The 19,325-nt window shown below is 37.7% G+C and overlaps 1 protein-coding gene across 1 annotated transcript in view; it reads left to right on the forward strand.

Annotated features, from left to right (window-relative positions):
* WDR27 (WD repeat domain 27) overlaps positions 1-13,027 on the forward strand; it is a 135,498-nt gene extending 122,471 nt beyond the window's left edge. The window contains exon 22 of the mRNA XM_085315421.1: positions 12,943-13,027. Within this exon, the coding sequence (XP_085171547.1) occupies positions 12,943-12,990 (48 nt within the window). The 3' untranslated portion in view covers positions 12,991-13,027. The remainder of the gene's footprint in view (positions 1-12,942) is intronic.
* The last annotated feature ends 6,298 nt before the right edge of the window (positions 13,028-19,325 follow it).

A 19,325-nucleotide genomic window follows, 5' to 3' on the forward strand; every position in this document is an offset into this window, starting at 1 on the left:
GACAGAGTGCCTCCTTAGCAAGTTTGCTGATGATATCAAGCTGGGAGGAGTGGCTGATATACCAGAGGGCTGTGCTGCCATTCAGAAAGACCTGGCCAGGCTGGAGAGCTGGGCAGAGAGGAACCTCCTGAGGTTCAACAAGGGCAAGTGCAGAGTCCTGCACCTAGGGAGGAATAACTCCAGGCACCAGTACAAGCTGGGGGCTGACCTGCTGGAGAGCAGCTCTACAGAGAAGGACCTGAGAGTGCTGGTGGATGGATGAGAAGTTGACCATGAGCCAGCAATGCACTCTTGTGGCCAAGAAAGCCAATGGTATCCTGGGCTGCACTGGGAAGAGTGTTGCCAGCAGGTTGAGGGAGGTGATCCTGCCCCTCTCCTCAGCCCTGGGGAGGCCTCATCTCGTGTACTGTGTCCAGTTCTGGGCTCCCCAGTCCAAGAGAGACATGGAGCTACTGGAGAGAGTCCAGTGTAGGGCTAGGAGAATGATCAGAGGACTGGAGCACCTGCCCTACGAGGAACAGCTGTGAGAGCTGGGCCTCTTTAGCCTGGGGAAGAGAAGACTGAGGGGGGATCTTATCAATGTGTACAAGTACCTGAAGGGAGGGTGTCAAGGGGATGGGACCAGACTCTTTTCAGTTGCCCTGTGTGACAGGACAAGAGGCAATGGGCAGAAATTGAAGCACAGGAAGTTCTGTCTGACCGTGAGGGGGAATTTCTTCCCTGTGAGAGTGATGGAGCACTGGCATAGGTTGCCCCGAGAGGTTGTGGAGTCTCCTTCTCTGGAGATCTTCAAGGCCCGCCTGGATGCAACCCTGTCTAACATGCTGTAGGTGACCCTGCTGAGCAGGGAGTTTGGACTAGATGGTCTCCAGAGGTCCCTTCCAACCTTACTGATTCTATGATTCTATGATCTTTCTTTGATAGTGAATGGTATATATATAAATACATTATCTAATGTTACCATTGGATTTCTGTACTTCTGTAGTCTTACAAGGCAGTTGGAAGAACTGATTAAGTGGCTTACATGTATGTACTGTACGTTAAAGATATTAATTACTGGAAAAACARCTGGATTTTTTCCTTTTTTGTACTAAAGGATGAAATCCCTGRCTTAGATAGGTGGGCCTATTTAGAATTTTAAATAAGGATGAAAGCTTTTGAAAGCAGTAATCGTCTGCCTGAACTTTAGATGTGAGTATGGATTAAATATAAATGATTCACTGCTGTTTAATTTTTTTTTTTTCAAATTTAAATATGTTGGTCATTATTTATTACCTTCCATCCCTCTTCTCTGTCTCCTAAACCAGAAAAAGATTAAACAATTTTTTTTTTCCACTTTTCCAGTCTGTGTCCCTCCTGAGTCTTCCATGGCCAGATTGCATGTCTGTAGTTTTTTATTTTAATTGTATGGAACCTGAGACATGCARTAAGAAATCTGCCATGATCGTCTGTGGAACAAATGTACAGCAAGGAAGTAAAACTATTACTGTTTTGTCAGACTCTGTTATGATCATGTGACATCCATTTCAAATGTTATTCACAAAAAAGAAAATACTGAATATTTGCACTCCAGCAATCCCKATCCACTCTAGATTTCTTCATTATTATTTTCCTCTAGACCTTAATAAGTTGAAGAAAATTTGCCAGAATAATATTTTTTCATTCTTGTAGATGAACTACATGATATATCAATATGATTTCAATTCAAAATTTAAAAGCTGAGATGTGCCTTTGAAAGGACTAGATAATACTGATGGAGGACTGCTCTAAGAATTTCTCTCTAGTGTATTTACACTCTTCCATCACTTTGCCTTGCAGTCATACTGGTGACAAATCAAAAATGTGTATTTTATACTGAAAATTATTTAACATTAAAATCTGTGATCACAAAGCACGGAAGATTCCTGTTACAACCTAAGTTACATCTCTCAACATGTAAATACCTTTGGTATAGGAGAAATGTGATATTTTCTTGCTATAAAAGATGCAGTCTGCAGAGAAGTTTCCTTTCATTCACAAAACATATCCAGTAATAAATTGCACTTCCCTTCACTGTTTTCTTTCAGTGCCTTGATCCTGTCCTGAGTGTATCATTTCTGGCAGAGAAAAGTGTAGTTCACACTCCATAATCTTGCATCTATTTCCTCAGTATTGCCATTTGTGATTTTACTTTACACAGTACAAACACTTTCCTATTAGCAGTCAGCCACCCACTTTGGAGTGAGTAGTATACTGTGTTCGATAAGCACTAGCCTGAGCTGGAATTAGTGGCTTTGAAGTGTCAGACTCCATGTGCTCTTCGAGTGGTCCCCCGAGGTGTCAGACCACCAGGCTGGAGTGCCTTTTGAAGCRCAGCTTTGCACTGGAACCAAGTTCAATAAAGAAAAGTTTGTATGAAAAAACAGTTGCGCTTAAGTCCTGTTCTAAATTCACTTTTCATTGCTAAGACGTTCAGTGGTTTTAAAGCAACTGTTCTTTTACACTCTAACTTTCTGCTTGATCTTGCTGTGAAATCAACAGGAAAAATGATAATAATATTTGACTTAGCTGTTTTTATGCAAACAGGCATTCAAAAGTAGAAAGTTTGGAGAAAGAACATCTGCAGTCAGCAAATCTCACACAAAAGAAAGGGAGGGGAGGAACTTTAAGTTCATAATACAAATTTTACATGAGGCATGCTCCCAATAGTTMTTCTGTCAAATAGCACTTCATATATGAGAGTGATTAGAACATAAATATTATGGTTATTGAACCATTTCCCAATTTTCCCTCTGCTCATCCCATGCTTTTATTAAGTCTGACTTATTTTTATTTTTAGGTTTCTTTTTTTTTTTTATGTTGTCTTCTTTCATTTGGATTTTAGCAGCTGGGATTTGATGTACTGATATATATTTGTTACGTAAGGAACTTTTACTGCTACTTTGTCCCTGTGCTTTGCTCACATCATGATTTATTGCCAACATGGCATGCTTTCTAGTATGCTAATGTTTTATATGGTCTATTAAAAGAAAAACAGCATTTGGGAGCCTATGTAAGCTGTCGTTAATAGCATAGTAGCAAGCAGCAAAACTAGATTTTTTGATAACTCTAAATTAGTATATTGTTCCATTTACTGGCTCTTTTACATGAGGATCTGATCCAATACCCATTGATGTTAGTGGAAGGTCTCTCACTGACCTAAACAAGTGTTGGCTCATGCCTTATATCTGGAAAGTGTGCAAAGCTTTCCATATAATTCTGKTCTGTATCATATGCATTCTCTGAGCATTTGCATTGCTGAAGTATTGAGCTATGTTCCAATAGTGGAATAAGCACTGAAGCTGTCATATGTTTGTTTCTTCATCAGMTCCAAAGGCAGAAAAATGTAGTGGATTACATTGTTTTAGGTGAGAGCATTTTATTTGTTTTTGCTTGTTTTGCTGTTTGGATTCTTTTATGCAYTTATCCATTTATGTTTGAGAAGATAAAGTCAAACAAATGTGGATCTTTTACAGGACTTCATGGTTATTTATGCTAGCTTATTTCTTCAGATTTATTTCATTAATATTGGATTTAAATGGAAAAGGTATCCAAATGTTAGGATAGCAGCAAAAAGAAAAACTTAAAATTGCTTCATGTTGTATTTAGATCATGTCAATATCACGTATCAAAAAAGCTTATCTGAAATTACTAGTTTTATTTGCTTATAAAAGTGTTAAATACATATGAGAATTTTGCTTTCTTGAGCACATAAATAATTCTTACTAAATGTTGGCAGCAGAGGGATGCAGGTGCTGAAATAGTTAATACATTTTAAAAATACRATACATTAGGGAAACTGTCCAGGAGGCTCCAGGAACATCTGTCCAGAAAAGCAGAACTTTATTTGGGCCATAAAGGAGCTAAGTTTCTAAAACTTAATGTTGTATTTGGTATGACTTTTCTATGAAGGATCAAGATGCAGAAATTCTGTATTCTCACAGGTTTGTTGGAGGGTAGAAATAATCAGGTAGAAAACAGAAAGTAGTCTGCTGAGGACTGAACGAGTGATATGTTTGCACATATACTAAGAAATAAAATGGGGGAAATGGAATGTCTAGCAGTAGATGCAGAGAGCCCTAGATGGTACGTTAAGTTTAATACAGACTTGGTAGAAGAAGGGCATTATTCAGTGAGATACTGCAGTGCAATATACAAAATGTATAGGGATGATGGACTAAATCATGCTAGCAGCAGAGGTATGCTTTCTGTTAAAGACAGGTTAGGATCRAACCAAAATTAAGAAACATCAACAAGTATTAAGTAATCCTGTACAGGCTGAAATTCTGGGCCTATCTAGGAAGAATACAGTATTGGGTTTATATCTTGATAACACAGAGAAGATGGCAACCCGGCCTGTGTTGTGCTAGATCGGTGAGGGAAGGAAATCCAACAGGACAGGGTGAGTTCAGTTACCCTGTCACCTCAGGATGTATGCAGAGATCAGACTTTAGATGCCAACAGTGACTGCTTCATGGACAGGGACAGCACTAGGGTCAGCCTTTGACTACATTACTAGATATGTAGAAATTGTATCTGGCTAAGGAAGTCTCTAAGCTGAACATAGATGCAAGTTGTAAGAGTATCTCACTATTCCCTAGGACATTTGTTTATGGCAGTCTTGGAGTCACCTAGATGGAGTCTGATTAGATGAAACTTTGSTCTGACACAGGCTTTTTCTTCTTATGCTCCAAATAAATGCACTTGARTAAATGCACTGAGAAATCTGGATAGAAATTTTAAATAAATACAATCACATTGTTTTGCTTTGCTGAAGTATCTATTTGACATAACAATTTTAAGAAATTTAGATGACTGAAAACCAGGTAAGGTATAAAAGTTAAGATCATTGCTTTCAGATCTGTGTTTCCTGAATACTTTATTCAGGCAGAAAATTGCATATAGAAAATATGACATCTTAAAAATAGGATTTGCCATGAAGATTCTATAAAAAGCTAGGTTAGATTACCTTTCTTGATTACATTAATTYTATTTTTCTACAATTCTGTTATACATCTGCTTATATATGTAGTTGGTTGTCTTGAGTAACTAGTGAAAATATGTGCAGATACTGTATACAGTGGATCTACTACTTTATTTATAAGTTTTGTGACAGGGTTCTGCATGCATAGGTGGTCTGGGAATATGGGTTTATTCTTTGGCCTCTCTACAGTATTAGCTTGCCAACTATGAGGCATTGTTTGCCTGATACAAAGTCAAGCTGTTGAATAATTTGTCTTCCTTTAGAAATATCCCTCTTACCAATTCTAGAAAAGACTTCCCATCTTCATAAGACCCCGGCCATGTCTAGAACATCTCTATATATGTGCATTGTCAGTGACTCCTTTAACAGCTATCTTAATATCTTAGTCATCTTGGCACCTGAACTTGTGTCCCTCTGGATATGCAAACTGTCTTGGAGAATTTCCTCTTTGAGCAGAGCAYTTCTAGCTTTTGAATTGAGGGGATCTTGCACTCCTCAGAGTGCCTTGGGATTTTTTTTTAAATTCTTGAACACAATACTTCTCATGGAAAAGAAAGTGTTTGCTCTTGGCTTTTCTTAAGGGCCRTATATATCTATTCACCCCTCTTCCTCAACTGTAAAATCAGTTTAATAACAGGACTGTCAGAGAAGGAAACCGAAGTCTCACTGCTGAAAGACCACTGTTGGGTCTGTTTCCTCAAGCCACCTTGTGTCCGCAGCACCAAGAAGGTAACAAACTGTCTCTCTTACTTCTTCCCCTTCCCCTTCACCTTCTTCTAGGATTAGGTTKGCACACTATCATTGCATCTGGTGGCAAGTTCTATCAGATGCCTGATAATACAGCTTGCACAGTGTCTAAAATTTACTTGATCCATGAGTCTACATTGGAAAGAACTGAATTTGGATCTAGACTTCAGTTGCTTTATTAGCTGAGCTCTCTGTTGCCTGGAATGAAGCTAGACACCAGTTTAGATTTAGATACCAGTTTAGATTGGAGATACTTAAAGTTTGGTGAGATTTATTACACCTGAAGTGTCAACCCTTCTGTTCTGAGCCATGCTGAGGTCTTTTAGACATGCACAGATTCACTTTCTGACACTCATCTTCARTTCTTCTGAGATTTCTGTCTGGAAATCTGAGAACAGAAATAGAGCAAGGTGCTCTATCTACTATATCCATGCACTGAACATATAGGAAGGAAAAGTGTGTGTGAGCCATCTCTAGGTATGATGAAAGCAGAAAAGTCCTCAGGTCTTGAATGATACTATATATATATTCACCTTCCATATGACCATGTGTGTGGACTTGACACCTCAAGGAACTAAGATTAGTAACTGCCAACCTGTCTTTTCTATATTTTCTCCTAATTTCACRTTTCTGTAATAGGAGAGCTATCTTAGCCTTAAAAACCTATTCTGTCTTCTGTATGTGGAAAAAACACGTGGTTTTGATCTGACTCAGTGCTTAGAGTGTAACTGTCAGATTAAGCAATCATCTTTCAAGAAACCAAATCTTTTCAGATTGCTACTTAAATGACTTCTGTTCTTGGGTTAAACCACAAAACCAGAACTGGTAAAGCCTTCATGTACTGCAGACCTTCAGGGATAAAAGTGGTGAACGTTACGCTGCTGTAGCCATCTCTTTCGGAACAGGAGAAATATAATAAAAGTCAGTTCCATCTTGTTGCCTTTTCCTGTTGCTCTCACATGTTGCTAGCTGTCAAATCAATGAAAAAATCAAGTGCAATAGTAAAGACTACTATTTTGTTGSTTATGCATTTATTGACAAAAACATTAATATATAATAGCGGTAGTATTTCTATCARGTCCCCTTCAGTCATATCATTTGCCTTCTGACAGTTGTATGTTTCAGCTGTGAGCTGCTTGTAAATCCACAGATCATCTCTCTGCATTCAGTGATGACAGAAACAAAAGTCTATCCTAGCAGATATTGCCTGCATCCACTGAAGAAACATACACATTTTTTCCTAAAACATGTATCACTACAGACATGAACAGTATTGATTAAGAATCTGGAGTTTTATAATATTGTATAAGGATATTTAGGCATGTTACATGTAAAAATGCATATATATACTTAATTTATATTAAAAATCATTACAGTTGCAACAGTTTTATTTCTGATGTTAGTCAGTTATGAGTTAGTTTCAACTCATATGTCCTGGCASTTAGAGATTTCCACTGGCGTTTAAAGTTTATTAAACTTTTTATTAAAAAATAAAAGCAGTGGTCAAACTATTGTGGGATTTACAGCACCAATTTGGAATGTGGCTTATTGCCAATTGTCTGAAATTGAGATTTATTGTGTCAGTAATGCCAGTATACTAAAACATGTGCAGTGTTTGTTCTTGCTTGCCACACTTCAAACCCGCTGAGCAGTGCCTTTTCTCAATTCTAATAATTAGCTGAAAACCACAAAACTGAAGATACTGCTGTATGGCAATGCAGAGRGAGACAGTTTATTTGCATTTTATCTATGTGATAAATTCCAAGTTCATTTTCAAGATAGATACTTGCTAGGAAGACATTTGGTTGTTCTGACYTTTGTGTAGATTACACTTGGAAGCCACGTAGAGAGGATGCTTTGTGTTCCATTATGCCCAGTGTAAAAGGCATGGATAAGACATGTCTGCGACATTCTGAATAGCCTGCCTAAAGTTGGTGCCTTTAGTCAAATCCCTGCTCTGTGAAATTATCTGAAGAAAAGAGGAGAGAAGCAGTGCAATTTTCATAAAGAGTCTGAGAAGAACTGCAAAACATACTATATTGATGTGATTACAGGTTGACTGTACATATAAATCAACTGTATGGTTTTTTAGGTTTGAATTTTATGAAAATCTTCTTTTTTCTTTTGCCATGAGTTCTGAGATGACTGATGCTTCTCCTCCATCCCCAGTCTGTGCTTGAGGAAGTCTCTGTGACTTCAGTTACTCCGAGTGACCAGTACCACTCAGTAGCGGTGCGTCTGTACCCAGTGCCACCACCACAGCTGGCAGCAGGAGAAGYGCAGYGGGACACTGAGCTGCAGCCCATCATCCAATTGCAGGGCTCAGTGTTCTATGGGAGTCAATTAAAAAGATGCAATGAAGAGCAATTTGAGACTGACTAACATTGCTTATTTGGGGAAATGAAATATTGGCATAAATTAAACATTATCTTGAAATGTTTTTTCAAATTTGTATTGATTCTAAATATAGGTGAACGTGATTTTCCCCCTTCAGTTTTGATAGCTCTTAATGTAATCATTCAGAAAGCTCAAGGGTCTGACAGGTTAGATGTTTAGTAGCTCTTTTGATCTATTTTAATATAGATTGCTATTATCTTTGCTAAAATGTAATGAATTGTACTATTAATTAAAATTTTTATATTGTCCAAGATGTAGCACACAGTGTAAAACTGTTGGTATGGAGGTTCTGTATTTATCCTCAGTCACTTCTGAAATGTGTGCCACTTTTACAAATGAAAATGCTTTTTTAGCAATCAGACACAGAAACTTATTCTAAAATCTAAAGGCTAAACTAGACTTCCTGTGGCTGCATATTAGCAATTTAATTTGAATCAGAAATGCACTTTTGAAGTGACTCTCCCAGTTGTCCTCACTTATTCTGCTTTGGTTCTCATCACTGAATACTCCCCTGAGCATGTGAACTGGTTTTACCTCAGATTAAGCTAAATTAAAAGACGAGCTGCAATGATGCACTCAGTGTGCTAACAGACTTTCAWTCTATGAGACTAGACTAGAGCTAGACTAAATTAAATCTATGAAATGTATTTAATTTGGAAATTGGGTCCTCAGCACCAACAGTTTCTCTCTAYAGATCCACTGCTGTTGTGCTGTACTACTCACTGATATAGACGTGACCACAGATGTACAAATATTTGTAACCTTTTTCATGGGAATTTACATGACAGTTCTACTTACGCAGTAGTCTGGCACATTCTCATATAGCCATATGATCTTCTGTCCTATTGCAGTAGGAGAAAGGTGTAAACAAACACATGAGTTAAAGTCAACTGACAGAGCAGATCTGTAGAGGAGGAGGATGGCATTTCAACAAAGAGTTTCAAAAGGCAAACTGAAATTCTGGATTAGCTATAGTGCTTAGTGTAACTTTTTTTTTTTTTTTTTTTTTTTTAATAAACTGCTGAATATGATTCCAAAAATGATTATGGCACTTAATCTTACCTTGCAAAAAAGTTGGATGTTTCAGGTGAGCATGTAGACTTCAGCTTGAATTGAACCTTCAAACTTCTAACTGTCTCATCATCATTATAATATTTTTGTTTTAACCTCTGTATCAACTGGCTGCTCTTCAGCAGTGCTGCAGTGACAGACATGAAAACTGTGAAATGCTCTGCACTGCTGTAGTGTAGTGTGGTAGCACAGCAAGCAGCTGTCTACAACATGGGTAATAAATTCTGCTGTTTCACAGTGGTGTTTGGCACTTGTGAATCAACACATTTCTGCAAGCCACAGTGTGAGCTGTCCCTTTTGTTGTCRCTATTTGGCCTGTTGGAAGGAAGAGTGAAAAGAGAGGTGACAAGTACATTAAAGGGGGAATAGAAGAGTCAGAAAAGGATGTCAATCATCCATCATCATGACTGGTTTTTAGCTTTGTTTTGTGAATTCCATATGTGTTATAGGTCTAGCATACTTACGTGGTATATGTAACCAGCTTTAGCTCTTGAATTTAGTTGGGACAGGAGAAGCTATTGTATAACTTTAATAGGAAGTAGATGAAGAATGTCAAACTAGCTGGGAACCAATGAAAAAAAGAGACTCTATGTAGACTGTGTTAGAAAATGCGTAAAAATAACCCCAAGRGAACCCCAGTCTGAGGAGGAAGAAATTCCCCACCATCGACATTGTATTTATCCTAGGGAAGAACTCAGGGTGCTGATGACTTAGTGACACTCTCCTCCTTCCCACCCTTGAGGAACATGAAGCTGTTGACCTCAGGACACAAAGGAGCATTAAAAGAGTGAGCGTAATAGCAGAGAAAAGGGGTTGATACTAGGAAATTGTAACACTTTTAATTTTAACTCTATTAATGAAGCTTTTCTGTAGTAGGTCATTTCGATTATGAGTGCTAGAGTCATTTTAACTGTCTAATAGCTGTCTTTTTTTTTTTTTGGATTAGGCTTTTAAAACATTGCCTGAGCTAACAAAAAATTCTTGGTTCTGTATATAGAATATATTCCTTTGCCCATGGCAAGATATTGAGTAACACTTATAAGGAGAGTGACAAAATCTAAGGGCAGCCTTGTTTGTCCACTACCAATGAAAGCAGGCTGAAAAAGCAGGAGAAAAAGAAGGAGAGGGCAAAAGACTTTTGAGTAGTTGCTGAGGAAGTATGGGCTGGATAAATGGTCTGTTAGATGGGCTGAAAATGAACTGGACTGTAGAGTTCAAAATATAATGATTAATGGTTTGCTTCCAGCTTGTGTAAGGTGACATAGTGGAGTATCCTGAGGCCCGTTCTGGGGTCTTTATTAGTCACTGTTTTCATCAGCACCCTGGATGACAAGACAGATTGCCAAAATGTTCAACAAATTTGCGGATTAAGCTAAATTAGAGGGAGGAGCTGACATGTCGAATGGCAGAACTGTAATCTAAAGAGACCTTGATAACTTGAGGACTAGTCCAAAGAAATCTCGTGAGGGTTTCTCATTAAGGGGAGGTGCAAAGTTCTGCATCTGGGGCAGCATAAGTCAGGCATTCATACAGAATGGGAAATAACTGGCTGAGCAATCAACCTTTGGGTTATTGTGTTTGCCAAACATAATTTGAGCCAATTGTGCACTCTCACTGAGAATAAGGCAAACCACGCACTGGGCTGTATTACGTAGCCGTAGTAGTATGGCTAGCAGATCAGGGGAATTCATGTATTACCCCTTCTCCTCAGTGCTAATGAAACCATACCTGGATTGTGGGGTCCAATTTTGGGCCCCTAGTTCAGGAGGGATGTTAAGAAGCTGAAGGGGGTCTAGCAGAGGGGCATCAAGACAATCAACAGGCTAGAGTACATGGTCCATGAAGGAGWAGTCTGGAAGGTAGAAGGTGGACTTTTATAGTCTATTCTATAGTTCTATTTTTCTGAGGTTTTGTATTGTCAGAAGTGTGGAAATAAGGTGGTTAGGACAGCAAGGTCACTTTTAATGGATGATAAAAACAGCAAGACTCTGGAAGAGGAATGTAAATATATTTTCTAAACTACTGTTACTTTTAGCAAATGGAAGCCGTGTCTGAGTAGTGTCAGGATATGACGAGATAGTAACTACACATTGCAACTTTTGAGGTTCAAGTTGGTTCAAATCATGAGGAGGGCAATGCAGCGCTGGAATGGGTTGTCAAATCTGCCATTGTTCTAGTTTTTTRGATTTGGCTAGGCAAAGCCATGGCTGACCTGATCTAGTATTTTCGGTGGTTCTACTTARAGCCAGAGATTGAACTAGATGACCTCCGCGAGTACTGTAAAAATTCAAGATAGAATTCAGTTGGCTTACAATTATTTTATTTTCAATTGTGAACTAAACATAGGTTCTACATTATCTTCTTAATGGATCTTCAATTAGAATAGAATCCATTTCAGATTTATAGGGCTAGGTCAGCTCTTCAGCACTAAGATTAAGTAATAGTAAAAAYGCATTTTATTTTTTCCAAGATAAATGTATACAGAAACTTGGAAAGGATAGATTACTTAGATACTTTATAGACGTATCATCTTTCCAATAATAAGTTACAGGAGTAGATAAGGAGCCAGTTAAAGTCTTTGTGAGAGATGTAATTCAGCCAAAGATGGCTGAAATGAATATAGTTAGCTGCAGACGATGGGGCAGTTCTGAGAAGTCTACAGTTCTAAGATTATGTGAGTGAGTGAGAAAATAAAAGAACTAAAGCCACAGCCCAGGAGGAGATAACAGTTGTGAGAGATTAAAATCTCCAATGTCATTGGTGATACTTCAGTAGGAAATACAAAGGCAAGAAGATAAATCATTGACCATAGAGCTATGTTAGGCAAAAGAAGAAAATAAATAAGTAAATGTGTCAAAGACAAGAAATCAAGAAAACTAAGGATGAGGAAAAGTTATGCAGAACTCTTAGTGATTTCATGAGAGCCGTTTTAATGAACTGGTTAGAGCATGAGATACAATTCTGGTTCCAGCTCTTCAGTTTTGTCACTGATATCAGTAACTGTAAATCTTAATATGCAAGGACTAAAACTCTTGAATGAAAGATGCTGTTTATAGATCATCATTTTTCAAAGTACAGCAGGATTTCATATGCTTATTTGTAAACCTAATTGCAGAAAATAGTATTTCTCTAATCTTAAATATAAGATTTCATAAGATTGAATGAAAGCTAATGCAATTAAGAGCTCTTAATTCATGTCCTTGAGGCTTGCCGCTTTATAAGTTTATTGCCTTTTTCAATATATTTTCTTACAAAGGAAACTGTTGTACTACATTTAACACCAATAAAAATCTGAAAACTGCATTTGTTGGTATGCCAGATTCAATTCATCTTGAGTATTTTCCATTTTCATTCATTCCAGCTCTTTCATATTTCTTCTACACTCCCTTCTTGAGTCTTGCACACTGAGGCTGTTTGATTTTTCTATGTGTTTATACATATGCTTCAGTTTTACAGATTGTTGATGTGTTAGCTGATCTTGACACAAACTTGAAAATACTTGGAAAAGAAAAAGTAAAAAGGAATTTTCAGACGAGTTTGGTTTAGAAGAGCCTATAGCTTAAGTTGTTGCTTTTATTTTTGAAGTGAATCCTGGTTCTGTTAACATAAAAGTAATTTAAATATCTTCTTAATGATCTTCATTCAACTGGTTACCCATTAAAGCAAACTTCACTCACTGGAAAGATCTTTATTAAAGCCATGTGTTCTTTTCTTTTGAACTGCAGCTCACCACAGCCACCTTGGATGGCAAACTCCAGTTGTTTCTACCCTGATATTTGCCAGCTTATGGAGTTTTGGTCCTGGTGCTCTGAGAATAACAGCTTGCTGAGAGACAGAAGACCAGTAACTGAGCAAGAMGGATCATATTCCCTTTTAACTGAAGTTTTCTTCTGATTTAATTTTCTGCAAGTTCCTCAAACTGTTCTTGAAGCTCTTCTGTTGTGTAGATATAATCTGTTACTTTTATTGCAAGAATAAGGGCAAGAGAAAAGAAAGAAAAGAAAGAGAGTACTCACACATTGACTTCAGTCTAGCAGATCACCACAGAACTGGCTTTCGGAAGACTTCTTGGGTGCTTATATTTAGATGCTCTGCTACACTGGGGCCACTTTTCAGTAGATTGCAAATGTGAAAAWAACAACTATTCCAGTTTTGAGTTTACCTCTGCCTGTGACCAAATATTTAAATTGATCTGTAAGAGCAAAAAATTTCCAAAATGCCATGATAGTATTTCTGTTATAGACCTTTGGAGTTWCTGTAATCAGCATGGATGTTGCTTAAAGGCAGAATTTTACAGAATTTTTATTGCCCTTTATACTATATTCTGGTTGTCTGTTAGAGAGTGTGTGAGAAAGGTCATCTTTTTAGAAAATTACCTTGTTGCTACAGTCTGATGTTATTAAAATAAATATATATGTAAGTAAGCTATTTTTGTATTTTAATTAGTGTTTAAATATTTTCAATTCTTTTTGAAAAGATTTAAGTAATAAAAATATAAAGTTATGGAAAAAGCATTTCATCTTCTCTGTTCCTCTTAGTTTACTTGTCTTGATCTTATAAAAGGTTTATTAGACATTTTTTTCTTTTTCTTTTTTTTAACTAGATATTTTAAACTTTCATGGTCTCTGGGTAAGAGTACAGAACATGTATATAGATTTTTTTTTCATTGAAAAAATGTGCTGCCACTTCAGTTAAATTTGCCAAGACAGAATCACTAAATTTAATAATCAGGTCACTTAAAAAAAAGGGTAGGGGGGAAGAAGTGGCCTCCCCCTCTGCCACTTAAACATAAATCAATATGGCTAGATCACCTTCAGTACTGTAAAGAATGTTGTATATAATTGACACCGCAAATCTCTACCTATAATATCTAGTATATTTGTCATAATATTTATGGAAGTTGTTTAAATTCCATAACTCTGAGCTCTTTTGAAAAGGCTTTAGCTGTATTTTGCTGAGCAAAATCATATGCTGTTACACATTCTGATATTCTTTGCAACATAAATGTCTCCTCAACAGCTATAGGAGTGTGGTGCAACTCAGTGATACTCAGCAGGAGTCTGAATATCAGAATCATACATGGTATGATCAAAGCAAGTGTGCCACATACTTGTGAATACTTTTTGGGTTCAAAATCAGATGAAACTGAGAGGGTGTTCTACCACGTGGCTACTTACTGACACCCTCATGAATTAACAGCAAGATTAGAGCTTTTATCTCCAATGTAGAGAACCTCAGGATAATCTTCAAATTTCATTTAGCTGCTTTCTSATCTATATCATCTGTACTCCACACTAAAGAGTCACAATTCAAATGCAGAAATCTAGCATGGCCCATAGCTGCAATTAGAAGAAAAGTCATCTTAGCTTGCTTAGTTAGGACAGAGTCTTCTGAGATGTGAAACATCTACTTAGGGTGTGTGAACTGTAATTATTGCTAATTAAAGAAAGTCTGCCCAAACTTTGCAGAGTAATATTCTTGAAGCAAAGGACACCTTYGGCTAAATTTTGAGTCCATGCTGCAAGCACTGATGTTGTCACAATCTCATGGGACAAAAGTAGAAGGAAGGGGCTTCCATTTTGTTGTTCTCCTACCTTCAAGGATGAACTTCTGGCAGAACCCAGTCAGCCAGTGTGTATCTCAATAACCCCTCTTAATCTCAGTTTGATCTCTGCAGAAAGAGTTCTTCTTCCAAATCTGAGGGAGTTTATCTCCATTTCCTTAAAGAAAGATTCAAAAATGGTAAGATGCTTTCTGGTTAGTTTTATCAAGGACTTTTGCTGCACGGAAAAGCCCTTTAGGACATTTTGGCTTTGACTACATCATCATCAATCCACGCCGAATACACACTTTCATCTCCTTGGGACTGGCATATGTGTAGCTCCTTGGTAGTCCAGGAATTTCTTAACCCCTTCTTCCCTTAGGAGGTAAAAGAGAGTGCCCTACCACTGAGGCAGTATATGTTTTCAGATGGAAATTCACTACAATTTTTTCGTATGTTCCAAACTTTATTTTTCTCCTAGGTTCCTCAGTAATATTTGAATGCTTGTGGGTGTTAGAATGAAAAGCTTCAGCTAACACATTTCAAGTTTGGAAAAATTAAATGCTTGAAATCAGGTTTCCAAATRGCAAATATGAGGAAAATTGTTGTGGATGGTGCTACCAGCCATGCCTATAGTATTATATTTAAAATTTTCATAATCACTGGGTTATCCTTCTAAGATCCATTTGATAGAAGGATACAGGAGACTAACACTTCAGTAACTGAGTATAGTCATAAAAGATTACTCTGCAAAATAGCRCTATACCGTCAGAAGCAATATATATTTGGTTTTAAATAGGCAATCCTGACAATTTATATTTTCAGTTTCTGAAGTACCAGAAAGACAAGTCCATCTGAAATGAGGCAGTCCTAAAAGCAGATAGGAAAAGTGTCTGATTAAGTAAGATGAATAACTTATTTCAGCTATCAAACTGTCATAAACAACCAGAGATGTAAATRCTTAATAGGTCATTTTGAGGAATTTTGGGTCTGCTTTCAGGTTGTTTTTGGAAAAAAAGTGACTGCAGTCTCATGAAAATCAGAAGGCTGGCTTTGAAGGAGCATGTGGCAATGTGTGAGGAAAACAGTTGGCAAAAGAATAGTTTAGTTTCATTAAATATTGATTGTATCATCATGTCGCAACTGTCCTTGAATGTTGTTAGATTTTGAGGAGAGGAGTGTTGTTTTCCTGTCTTTCTGCATGTTATTATGTGAAGGACTTTCCTAGTTGAACATCTTCTACTGAATGTCACAGACCTTTTTTTTTTTTTTTTTAAAGCAGGATTCCCATAACATTTTGGTCTGATTCTTTAAGAGTTGGAAGGTGTTGGGGGAAGCCAGGTCTTTACTGAATTGATCCTCAATAAATCTTATTAAAAACTGGGATCAAGTTGTTTCCAAAATATCATGTAATGGCCATGTGAATGGCCRTGTGAATTTCTCTCTCAAGCTTGGAGAAAATGGAAAAAAAGCATGGAAAAAAGCTTCCAGAAAAAAAKAAAATTGAGAAAGAAAATCTGTATGTGAGAGAAAATGGTCTGGCTTACCTTGTGGATTTGTATTGTTTGTTTATTTGTGGGTAATGCTGAATATTACGGATGCTGCTGCTGATGCCTTGTGGAAAAGTGTTTTACCTGGACCTCATGTCAGTCCTTCATGGCAGGCAAACAGGCAAAAAGCCTACATTCCTGGTCCTGCAGCTTGGATTGTGATTCCTTTTTTTATTATTATTATTACTTTTTTTACCTTGAGGGGAATTAAACATAAGAAAATGAGTTCAGAATCAGATTTTTGTTTTTCTGCTCCTGCTTACACTGAATGTAGAAGTCAGTGTGATTACAAGCTTTGCTAAGATTTCAGCTGATTTTTATATTAAAATATTCTGTATCAGTCAAATCTSAGATCAAGAAGGACTTGTGCAAGCCCATATCTACAGCAAGTAATTGCTTTCCTTTTAAAAACGAAAGACTTAAAATGCGCTTGCGTGCYGGGGAGCAGGAAGAGCAGGCTGCTCCGTAAGGGGAAGCCAGCGAGGAGGCAAGGCTCACAGCGAGGCAGGCAGAGCCAGCTGCCTCACTGCAAGGACACGGTACGCCAGCGAAGCGAGCAGGGCAGGACAAGTAGCAAGAGCCAGGTCCAACAGTGCAGATCTCCAGKCACGTCAGTACTGATGAAGCAGGTCCGAGGTCAAGTGAGTGGGTCAAGATCCAGGTCAGAATTAGGGCAAGGTAAGAGCYGCCACTAGATACCTGCAGAATAGCTCAGGCAGGCGGTGAGAGCCTGAGCTTTAAAGCTGCTCCTGAGTGAAGGGGATTAGGCCTCTCCTCCGCACATTTTTTCCTTACAGAGCTGTTCCCATAAAGCTCTTTGATTCAAGTCCTCACAGCTGCACCCAAAGCTCACCCAACCCTGGTCAGGCAAACCCCTAGAAGTGAAAGTGAGAGAGGCAGCACTCARGGGCCTGATTGTGTGAATACTTGCCTATAGTAATAAATAGGTGGTAAAACAAATCTTTAAAGTTGTTAACAGTCAGCGCAATATTATAGTATATAAAGCGTTGAACGAGAGGCCCAGGTCTAATACAGATAATTTGGAGCAGACCTGGAGCGCCAAAGCTCAGAGATCAAGTCGATGAACTCAACAAGGATGAGARACAGATATATGAAAGAGAGAAAGAGAGACACACGCATTTACCTCCGCACTGGCCATTCTAGAGCGTGGGATATGAGAGGAGCAGGTGGCTGCTGAGGCAAAGGCAACCAAAGAGATCTAGATTTCYTTGAGTCACAAGAGCACAGGACAGTGAGAAATGATGCTGTTGTGGGTGACTGAGATTGTTTCAGAGCAGAAATGGATAGAGTGGCCATTTCAAGGACAGCAGTAGAAGGGAGGGTGAYGAATGGGAGTAGCACTGCTAGGCCATGTTTTGCAGATACTGAGTAGACAGAGAATGTGTAAGAAGASTGTGAAAGTGAGGATAGAAGGGTAAGGAGGAGCATATAGAAATAGTAGCAAGGCTAMGTTTTAGGTAATAGGGAAGAAGGAAAAAAGTTGTGTCAGGAAAGAGGAAGACGATGACTATGATGCAGAGGAAGAGTGTGGAGAAATCAACAGGGGTTTGGAATTTGGAGGAAGTTACAGGAACAGAAAAGCCAAATTACCCACCATTACCAACAAGAGTACTTTTTAAAGAATATTGCAGAGAGACAGGAGGCAAGGAGAGACTTTCCAGCACTTACACCGTACTGTGGCTCTAAGGGAGGAGAACAAGTCTGGGAAGAGAGCAAGCCCATGAACAAACTCTCCTTTCTGGCTCTGCCATASTTCTACCTTTGCCATTTTCTTTGCTTACCACACACACACACAAAAAAAAGAGTGTTCTTCAGATGTATACTTCAGGACTATATTGCTTTCCATTACACACGACAATTGCATTTAAATACACAGTTAAATGCTATCAGAATGTCTGGAGGTAGTCAGTGATATTTACCCTTGTTTTCCCTACATTGTTTCTTCCTTTTATGACACGCAGTTATGTTTTTAAAATTGCATCAGGAATCAAATTTTCCCTTTTGGACAGCAAACAAGTCTGTCCTACAGTATTTTATTGCAGGAGGGAAAAAATATCAATAAAAATAGCATAAATAATTTCTGAACAGCAGGGGTGTGAGTGTGGCATAAATAAAAATGAAGTGGCATAGTATGAAATTGGTATTAATATCATTCTTGGATGACCTGCTTCAATGCATGAGCTGCAATTCTAAAATACATACTAACACAAATAGAAGGCTAACAACATACAATGGAATAAATACTGCCTTCTTTGAAGTCTTTGCAGGTTTAAAAGAGCAACCTTACACAAGGAAAGTAAGGTGYATCTGTATGATATTACTTTTTATCTTATTATCTAAGTTGTATTTATACCCGTCAATATTTCCGTGATCACTTGAGGCAGAGTCTACTCTTCAGAATTCTACATTTCATAAAGCATTAAATTTTGAAAATTCRTGCTGTGATGCTGTGAGTGGACTCTGTCACAGGCATTTTAATAACATTCAAGGGAAAACAATGTATTTCTAATCATTTTTGGTGAACGAATAGTGGAAGCTCCGAAAACAGCATACACCAGAGGAGGCCTGCAGAAGTTATTGAGATAGCAAGCAAGTTCCATATAAATTGTTTTATATTAAATCATCACATATTTGATGTGATTGCAGTATATTTACCTGAAAAATATATCTTAATTCAAAAGGTAAAGTTTAACTGAAGATCTTTGTAGTATATATTTCCATGAAGCAGAATATTGCTAAAAAGAAAATACTGGACCAAACACATTGTTAGTGTAAATGCTCTGCCATCAGTGAGTAAATTATAGTAACAATGAATGTGATTTAACATAAAGTAAAATGTATTCCATTCCTGGATTGTTTTAAATCATTCAGACTAATCTTATGTCTTGGCCCAAGTTAAATGAACTACAGTAAAACATTTGCAGTGTCTTAACTAATATGAACTGACCTCACATCTTCACTTCCATGCAAGTGAGAGAAAGGAGAGTTTTTGATT

This window comes from Rhea americana, unplaced genomic scaffold, assembly GCF_003343005.1.
Source record: "Rhea americana isolate MKP2758 unplaced genomic scaffold, rheAme1 scaffold_43, whole genome shotgun sequence".
NCBI classification, from domain to species: Eukaryota; Metazoa; Chordata; class Aves; order Rheiformes; family Rheidae; genus Rhea; species Rhea americana.